This window comes from Microchirus variegatus, assembly GCF_963457635.1.
Source record: "Microchirus variegatus genome assembly, chromosome: 15".
In the NCBI taxonomy this organism is placed as follows: Eukaryota; Metazoa; Chordata; class Actinopteri; order Pleuronectiformes; family Soleidae; genus Microchirus; species Microchirus variegatus.
Window position 1 is genome coordinate 19,965,160 of NC_139816.1, and position 9,535 is coordinate 19,974,694.

The window sequence follows — 9,535 nt, forward strand, 5'->3', positions numbered from 1 at the left end:
ATAATCATCCGGGCTTTTATTTTAGAAAACTGTAAGCGGAAGTTGTATTTTCTGTTGTGTGGCTGTGTTACGTTTACAGAAGTAACGGAACCGGGGCCGTGCCGGTGCGGCAGGTTGCCAAAAAGTTGTTTTTTAGTCGGAACAAGTTTTTGCCTCCTGTGTGTAAAAGTGTGTGTGACCAACAGAGGAAGTATACTTAAAATAAAAGTAAGCACGAGTAAGTAAAACGAAGTAGTAAGAAGATAAAAAGAAGTCGTAGAACCGAACCGTAGATAAAACTTTATTTCACCGTGCGTCATGATTTCTAAACACGGGCCGCCGCCGACTGACAGGGTAAACTTTCGAACCAAACCCGTCGCAGAGACGAACGGGACTTTAATGGAGACGGAATAACAGGCTGGGTGAAGACATGAATTTCGGAGTTCCCCCAGATTCGCTGCTGCTTTTCCGTGCCTGTGACGAGGGCGACTATGAGACGGCCCGGGGAATCCTGGAGCCTGGAGCTCCGAAAGATTCGGGGCGCCAGAGCAGGCTGCGGTCCGAAGTGGGGTCGGAGTGCGGCGCCGCGGACATGTTGTCGCTCGTACCGGTGGACTGCACGGACGAGGAGGGCAACACTGCCTTGCAGTTCGCCTCCGCCAGCGGGCACGAGAACCTGGTCCGGTTTCTGCTCCGGAAAGGAGCCTCGGTGGACAGCCGCAACAACTACGGCTGGACCCCGCTGATGCAGGCTGCGAGGTGGGGCTGCGGTCTGGAGCTCATTGCATTGTTTTCTAATGCAGAAACAAACCGTCACACACAACTCCATTAACAAATCTAACAATTTCACAAGTTACTCCATACAGTTAGTTAAAACTTACTTCACAACTCAGTGAAGGAGTTATCAGACGGCAATCTTTAATTCGTTTAATTTCTTGTTTATTTCAACATTAACCCTAGTCACTAATATTGGAACTGCAGCCATTGTTTTACAATTAAAAGATTGGCTTATAATTTAATCTAATGTATGTTGAAAGTCTGATTGTCTACAAGTATATGATTGTCAGTTCCCAGATTGTGCAACTCTGTTAATTAGCATCAATAATCATTTGTTCAGTTTGTGAGAATTAACAGGATCTAATTGAAGAAATGCATATATACGTACAGTGTATATGTATATATGTGTGTATGAATATATGAATTTAAGTCAAAATCAGGAGGAGGGAACATGGAAATGGCTGTTGACTTTGGTTTTTAAGTGGTCCAGTAGTCATACTAATAATATAATAAGTAATAATAATAAATACTCTTATGTTCTCAATAGTGTTTAGAGATGTATTAAACTGAAACACTGGGCGTTATCAAACCGATAACGGCAATAAACTGATAATGAAATCAGTTCATTCTGTTTACTAGAGCACTTGAATAACCAGATAACTACAAAAACCCGATAATAATCCGTTTTTTAGTGTGCATGTAAACGCACTCATTGCTGAGCAGTGAGCCCAATTACCATCCTCTTCCACAGAATCTCTACCATGTTGCACCTCATCGCCTTCCACCTCATTGACTCATACGCCTGTAGAAGTGTTATGACTTGTTCCCATCAAACTTTGCTGTGGTTTGATGACCGATCTTCAGCTGGGGGAAATTCAACCTTTGAGTTCCACTCTGTCTCGATTCTCTTTCCAGGTTTGGTCACTTGACTGTTGCCCACATCCTGCTGGAGAATGGGGCCGAGATTAACGGACGGAACAGGCTGGGTGCGAGTGTCCTGACTATGGCGGCTCGTGGTGGACACACTCATGTAGTCAAACTGCTCCTGGAGAGCGGTGCCTTTGTGGATGACTACGATCACCTGGCTGTCACAGCAGATGCAGTCTCCAATGGCAACAACAACAATAGCTGCAGGTATTTGGGCAGTTTTTTTTCAGATGGGCCTTCAATAATATCTTTATAAACTTTGCTTTTAGTTCTTGTCTTGTTTTTTTCTTCCTACAGCACGGCTAGTTTTGGAGGTGGTGAGGTCTGTCCTGAATTGGGCAGCATCAGAGAGTTTATGGACATCACAGCTCTAATAGTGGCGTCGCAGCATGGCCATGAGGCCATAGTGCGCCTGCTGCTAGAGTGGGGCTCTGATGTCAACTTTTCCCAGAAGACCACGGGCTGGGGACCACTGTTGGCAGCCACACTCAGTGGGAAGGTGAGACTAGTGATGACTGGTTGGTTGGAGAGAGAAAAAGATGGATATGACTGGTGTACACTGCCCAATTTTTTTTAGAGCCAGCAGAGTAATGTTGTGTGTGTGTGTGTGTTTTTTTTTAGGTGGTTGTGGCTCAGCAGCTGGTGGAGCGTGGAGCTGACCCAGACCGAGTTAACGTTCTGTCCAAGACAGCCTTTGAACTCGCCCTGCAGCTCAAACAGAGGGACATCAAGGCCTATCTGGACTCTATCACCACAGTCCGACCGCAGACAGGTAGGTCTTTCTTTCTTCTCTCTGCAGGATCATGATAAAGTGCAGTATTTTCAAAGAAAACACACAGTTGTACAAAGTTTACAGTGCAATTATAAAGAATACAACGGCAAAGACATGTGATTTTGATATGCAGCTGAATCCCCGTAGTACTTGGTGCACTCTAACGATTTACTGTGTGTGAAGTTTAGACGTAATCTCTGATTGCAGTTAACACTAAAGTGAGAGTGAAGTCAACCACTTCTCTCAGCCTCTTTGATGTTTAACAGCTCTTCTCACCAAAGGCTCAGGATTTGGGTCAACTAACCTGCAACATCACATGCGGCATTCTCTTTTTACAATGTCTGTAAATCTCTTCCTATCTTTTTATGAAAACACACACAGTTACACAAAATCTAAATTAAATAATGTCAAATGTCATTTCTTCGCAGATGATGAAAGAAAAAGACCAGATGTGTTCATTGCCCTCAAGTTGGGTAAGTTGTATGAATTATAAGTGAGAATAATAGCACACAGCATTTTAGCAAGTGTTTTTTCCATATATTTCTTTAGGTACATAGACTATCTGTGTAATGTATGTGTTCTAATTCTTGACTCAGGAAATTCCCAACTAGTTAAAGAGATCTTGGAGGAGGATCCCACTCAGGTGAATTCTTCCAATCAAGAGGGAGCGTCGCCGCTGATGATGGCAGCGGTGAGCGGCCAGTTAGAAGTGGTCCAGCTCATGGTGGAGAAGAACGCAGACATAGACAAACAGGATGGCGTCCATGGCTGGACTGCACTAATGCAGGCCACCTATCACGGGTAAGCTGAGCCAAACAAGAGATAATGGCGTTCTTTATTTGGAGTTCGTTGTTTCTATATTCTGAATAGAATAGAAATATTGGAATACAAAATTAATTGATTGTGTAAAGTACAAAGAGTATACATCTTTTTGTTGTCTCCTTCCTTCATACAGAAATAAAGATATTGTCAAATACCTGCTGGATCAGGGAGCTGATGTCAACCTTCGAGCTAAGAATGGATACACGGCATTTGATTTGGTTATGCTGCTGAATGACCCAGGTAACCACATTGTCACTGTCAGCGTTTAAATTGAATAAACATATTATTTCTAACACTGTGAAGCATTCAACTGCTCCCTTTCATTGAATCAGTCCTCATTTATCCACTTTTCTTCCTCAGACACTGAGCTGGTGCGTCTGTTAGCATCGGTGTGTATGCAGGTAGATAAGGACAAGTCAAAGCACCGCGGCAGAGCGTTCATGACTCGCTCCAAAAGTCGCCAGTCCCTCAACAACATTCCTGTGCCACCTGATGACAAGGGAGGCCTTAAGGTAACGGAGAATTTAAGTCCTGTTACTGCTTTATATTGATATAAATCCAGAAAGATTCGAAAAAACACGTAAATGATATATCAACCATGTTGCTCCCTCCTCCAGTCCTGGTGGAGTAGGATGTCTAATCGGTTTCGCCGGCTTAAGTTGACGCACACCCTGAGGCACGGCCTCTCGTCCAATCGTCTGGCTCCATTCCCTGACGATGCTGAAACTTTGGACGCCACAATGAAAGCAAATCGAAAGTCCGGTGCTGTGCCTAATGGGGCGCTGGCACCGACCCCTCCACTGGGAGGCAGCGACGTCAACACGAGCTGGGCTGTAAAGACCAAAGAATCGGGTGAGCCAAAGCGGTAACATTAATGTGGCATCTGTAATTCATCAATAATGCCATTTATTTAGTGCGATTGTGGATTTGAGGTTATATACCAAAAATGCACGTGTTTCAAACACGGAAGAGGAAACGTGTGAAAGTGCAGTGTGTTCCTTTTTTCCAGGGGTTTGCAGGTCATCGTCCGAAAAAGAAGACTTCCTCATAACCACTTTGGTAAGAATATTTACTTTTTTGTTTTTTGTTTTCATAAACTCAAATAGTTCACAGTTTTGACTGAAAAACAGTATTTGATTAGCACTGGTCATTGTAACGGTGACTTTAAAACCTAAACAGGCCCCTTTGACATTTTTTGTTGTAGATTTTGTCTTGGCCATTTCCCCCCAAGTTATAATCGTTCCAGTTTTTGAAGTGGTTTGTCTTTAATTAGCTCTCTGGGAAATATGCTGTTTGACAAAATCCAACCAGCTGTTCTTTGTCTTCACACCAAAGTGCCAAAGAACAGCGCTTGTTCCCCTGACATCTTCACTATCTCTGCATAGGATCCCCAAAGCCCTGTTACAGTGAGCCATTTAATTCATGGACACAGATTCATTTATTTATTTTTCAATCAGTCCTGCACTCTGTTTTCCCTCTTGTAGTTGAGAAGCGGCGCGCCCTTGACCCGGCTGCCCAATGACAAGCTGAAAGCGGTGATTCCTCCCTTCCTACCTCCATCCAACTTTGAGCCGTGGAACTCGGACCGTTCGCGTCTCCTCAGGGAAGGGAAGAGCGAAGTGCCTCGCCTGCCCATGCCGCCTCAGAGGAAACTCAACAGCAGTGGAAACTCTGACATTGTAAGTGTTTGTGTTGAAACCCATGTCTGCATGTTTGTCATCAATCATACGTCTTTGCTATAATCCCCTCTTCTGTCCTTCAATCAGACGTCCATCAGTCGCGTGGTCAGCAGGTCCATAAAATTTCCCAGCATTCCCAAGGGGCCGTCCTCCTCCTCTCCCTCTAACTCTGGTCACTACCACTCCCCTCACTCTTCTGGTGGCTCCAATGGAGTGGCAGGGGTCAACCGGGACTCTCATAACCGTTCAGGTTCAAATACAAATCACACAAATGTTAAAACTATACTATACTATATTATCCATACTAATGAGTTTTCATTTGAAAACAGCATTGTTGGATTAAAAGAGCTGTGTTCAGATGATTGCTTCAACTCTGTATCATCCATACCTTAACACCTTAAACATATGTTGCATGACCGTTCAGGTACAGTGGGCATGTGTGAATAGAAAATTGATTATCTTAAAAAAAAACAAAAACCCTGTTATGAATTCTGTTCTGAGACTAGGACAGGGTTTCTCACTCCTGGTCCTGGGGAGCCACTGTCCTCCATGTTTTAGGTGTTTCCCTGCTCAAACACAACTGGTTCACATAAATGGGTCGTTATCAGGCTTCAGCAGAGCTTACTGAGGAGCTGACCGTTTGAATCAGGTGTGTTTAAGCAGGGAAACATCTAAAACATGCAGGACAGTAGCTCCCCAGGACCAGGAGTCAGAAACCCTGGACTAGGACAAAGACAGAGAAGTGAAAGTTAAAATGAAAATTAGTGGAATGTTGCTTTTCCTTCACAGCTGAATTGTTTCTGCCCATCTAGACACACACAAAAAAATCCTCTCTGTCTTCATGACTCTAAAATGTTGGGGCGGTGTGGATTCCAGGTGTATGCAGAGTAGAATGAATGCTTTTTCTAAAAACAAAGTAGGTATGGTAGTGTGGATGTAGCACAAGTATCATGTACACCGATGTGGCAGATCTCTTTTTTAAGATATGAAAAATAATGAACCTAGAAGATAAGATCAGAATCACATTATTGATGATTCAGGTTGTTGTTTTTTTCCAAATATGTGATTCACAAATATTCACTGATGAGCCAAAAACATTAAAGCCACTTACTAATGTTTCTCTTACCCCATCCTTCCACCAGGTGGCAGTGCAGACAGTGTTCTTTCCCAGATAGCAGCCCAAAGGAAGAGAGCAGCTGGCCTAATAGACGTGAAGGTTCAAGCTCCAGAGAAGCAGCACAGCCCGACACAGAGCCAACCCCAACCCTCTGTCCCTGCGCCCAGTCTGCCCCTGCCTGATATCAGCCTCCCTGACATCCACACCCACTCAAGCTTGGTCCACTCTGAAATCCACTCAAGAAGGGTCTGTTTCATGTTCCCTGTCTGACATTAACTGTTATTACTGTGTAGAATTATGGAGTCATTTTCCTCTTCATCAGATCATGTTAAAGTGGTGTGTCTCTTTCTCTCTCCATGACTTTGTAGAAGATGGAGCTGAAGAAGAGACCTCAGTCAGGGAACTCGTCCACCTCCAAGAGCACGTCGCCCACACTGACCCCGTCTCCTTCACCTACGCCAAAGGCTCCCACTGGGCCGGGAGACTCTCTGTCCTCAGCCTCTTCTCATCCACGCTCCAAGAGCAGCGGAGGCTCCAGCAGTGGAACCATCACTGATGAGGGTATAGTTTATTAGTTTCATCTGTGTAAAATCTAATCTAATCTAATCTCATTTAGTCATACTTTTAGTATCTACATGTTTGACCACACAGATTATAGTTCTAAATGGTTCTTGTTTCATCAGAAATAAACCTCCACACATACATTCTACATAAACAAAATATAGCAGGAATATATGCCAGGTTTTAGCACTTACCTTTATGAGTAATTTACCATTCTTTTGTTTTTTGATATGCAGATGAGCTGTCCAGTATCTTGAAGAAACTGTCGCTGGAGAAATACCAGCCCATATTTGAGGAACAGGAGGTATTCTTTCTTTCTTTCTTTCTTTCTTTCTTTCTTTCTTTCTTTCTTTCTTTCTTTCTTTCTTTCTTTCTTTCTTTCTTTCTTTCTTTCTTTCTTTGTCCAAAACAATTTAATTCAACACTTAAGTCTGTATTAGTTATTAGTCGTCAGTGAAAAGGACACTTTACTGATTTCACCAGCAGTGTCTTACAGTAAAACCTTAGAGCATGGATACCTGGCCCCAAGCCCGTCGTGAAGTAAAATATGGTGAATATAAAGTAGAGAAGTGATCCAGACATAGTGTTTCTATGTAGAACTGGGGTTTGCTTTTTACGCGATGGTTGGATTATGTAAATTATCAGAGGTTACAGTTCAACACAAGTTAATAGAGAACTTTTATTATACTCACAACTGCAGGTGATAACTGATTCCACTCTATATCACTGAGGCTGGACAGCACAGAAAAGAAGTGTGTATGTTTAATTTAAACTACTGTATGTCTAATTTAATCGCTATTTCTCTTCCCCCTTCCTCTAGGTGGACATGGAGGCATTTCTGACTCTAACTGATGGAGACCTGAAGGAGCTGGGCATTAAAACCGATGGACCCAGACAACAGATCTTGGCTGCCATATCAGAGCTCAATGCTGGAAAGGTTAACATTATAGCAAACAAATCATGCTTTTCTTCAAATGTTGCCGGTGTATAAACACCTTTGTTCATTCTCTCCAGGGCAGGGAAAGGCAGATTCTTCAAGAGACCATCCATAACTTCCAGTCATCGTTCGGTAGCAGCGCCAGTAACCAAAGACAACCAGGTGAACCACGCTGTGAGTGTCGGATCTTAAAACTTGAGCTACAGACTCTGATAGAGACACTGACGCAAACTACATGCAGCAACAAACAAGATTATAATCTCTCTCTTTCTCTACTTTTTTTTCTCCTTCCACTTCATCAGCACCAACAGGTTGGATGAGACACCAGGTTCGTTCCTCCAGCAAGAGGTAGCCAGTAGCCATGATGCTCATCGGGGGAGTACACAAAAGGTACTTAGAATAAGAGTGAAACACTGGTGACCAATAGTCAAGAAGCAAATGAAATTGAGCTTTCTGGACGCCAGTGCTCCACATCACTAGAGGATGCTCCAGAAAATGTTGCCATTCTAGGACCCTGCTGAATCAAAGTTGTCCTCTTAAGGATCTTAAAACCGGAGAAGCGTGACACAGGTCTGTGGAGACTAGTCTTTAATTTAAAAAAAGAAAAGAAAATCATAAATGGAGGATGAAGATGTAGATGAGTGGGGGTTTTTTTGGGCAAAGGAGATGGTGGACAGCAAGTGGTTGGTTTTTATCTGAGAAAATGTAAGCGAGCCACCATATGTATATGTAATGTAAATGTGTATTTCCTAATATCAATGTGATTGAGACTAGAGAGAATGAGAAAAAAGTGTGTTAGCCAAGCTTTTTTTGTTTTACATCATTCAGTATGGTGGACTGCTGTCATAAGTGTCTTGAATTACTGGACCGCTGTGTAAACAGATGAGTTTCAGTTAAGACTGTGCTGTGATGATGATGCAATAAGTAAATGTTTTTACTGTCTAAGATCCTGTTGGACTTGAGATGAGAAAATATTGGCAAAAACAGTATTTCAGAGAGTTTTTTTTTTTTTTACGAGCAGTATAAATTTAGTTTAAAAAGAGGTTCACTGAGCAAGACTTTCCACTGAGCCCGTTGGATGTTGGCTACAACATGAAACATTTTTGTTCCACACACAGACAGAAGAAAGCACTCTATCACCCCAATGTATAAGGTACTTAAGATCAATGTCTTAAATCCAAATGATGTGCTGTGTTCTGAAGAGCACAGAGGGGACCAAAGATGACGTCATATTCTTTTAAGTGATGGAGTGCGTTGGCGGAACATGAATAAACACACGCTTGCCTGTTTTTGAAAGGACTCTGGACAATGAAACACCAAACAGAAAAGAATGTGTGTCTGAAGTGAAATGCTGCTTAATAAAACAAACTATATATAACCTGTATTTATTGGGTTTTGGACTTGTATAGTGGGGACAGCTTGTTTCAGGTCCAACATCTGTCTCCACAAGATGGCAGTGACTTACTGTCTAAACGATGAATGATCAGTGCACAACCACTGAGATGAGGAGTTCTTTATGATCCCTGATCTGTGTCCGTGATGGTTATATTAAAGTGAGAGTCTGTGTAACCTTTAGAGGGATGAAATGCCAAATGAAAAGTTTGATTCATCTGTATAATCTTGCAGTAATCTTGCATCAACACATTCTGTTCCGGTGTGACCAGGTTGGACTACGAGCCTGTGTTTACCCATCTTAACTTTGCTGATTCTTTCTTACAGCATCGCACCACGTGTGGCCAATGGTGTTAAGAGGCTCTCTTTAACACCTTTAGGGTTTGTTGTAGGTAGCCGCGGCTCACATAAAGCCCACGGCTAAGAGCTCAAAACATACTTTAACTGTAACAACCTTACTTACAATACTTGCTAGTGATATTTAACGTCATATAAAAAAAAATCCTTGCTTTAATTTAAACTGATTGTTTCTGATTAAAGTTTCTTGCACCAAAACATTTAAATTAAATAAA

At 42.5% G+C, this 9,535-nt stretch overlaps 1 protein-coding gene across 2 annotated transcripts; it reads left to right on the plus strand.

Moving 5' to 3' along the window:
• Positions 1-191: 191 nt before the first annotated feature.
• On the plus strand, positions 192-8,732 carry anks6 (ankyrin repeat and sterile alpha motif domain containing 6). Of its 2 annotated transcripts, none has more exons than XM_083902031.1 (18): positions 192-738; positions 1,672-1,890; positions 1,981-2,182; positions 2,305-2,455; positions 2,884-2,928; positions 3,052-3,256; positions 3,411-3,517; positions 3,638-3,789; positions 3,895-4,129; positions 4,287-4,336; positions 4,762-4,956; positions 5,044-5,206; positions 6,099-6,319; positions 6,442-6,634; positions 6,871-6,938; positions 7,455-7,571; positions 7,649-7,745; positions 7,874-8,732. In XM_083902031.1, the coding sequence occupies exons 1-18, from the start codon at positions 410-412 to the stop codon at positions 7,921-7,923; spliced, it is 2,799 nt and encodes a 932-aa protein (XP_083758157.1). In that variant the 5' UTR covers positions 192-409; the 3' UTR covers positions 7,924-8,732. The 2 variants fall into 2 exon arrangements, with proteins under 2 accessions (XP_083758157.1, XP_083758158.1); XM_083902032.1 differs by having other exon boundaries at positions 7,649-7,733.
• The last annotated feature ends 803 nt before the right edge of the window (positions 8,733-9,535 follow it).

Bases quoted from the DNA above. Each gene is read 5' to 3' on its own strand.
- anks6 (XM_083902031.1), top strand. From the start codon at position 410: ATGAATTTCGGAGTTCCCCCAGATTCGCTGCTGCTTTTCCGTGCCTGT. The intron at 3,790-3,894 runs GTAACGGAGAAT...TCCCTCCTCCAG, and splicing joins ATGACAAGGGAGGCCTTAAG to TCCTGGTGGAGTAGGATGTC. The intron at 6,635-6,870 runs GTATAGTTTATT...TTTGATATGCAG, and splicing joins TGGAACCATCACTGATGAGG to ATGAGCTGTCCAGTATCTTG.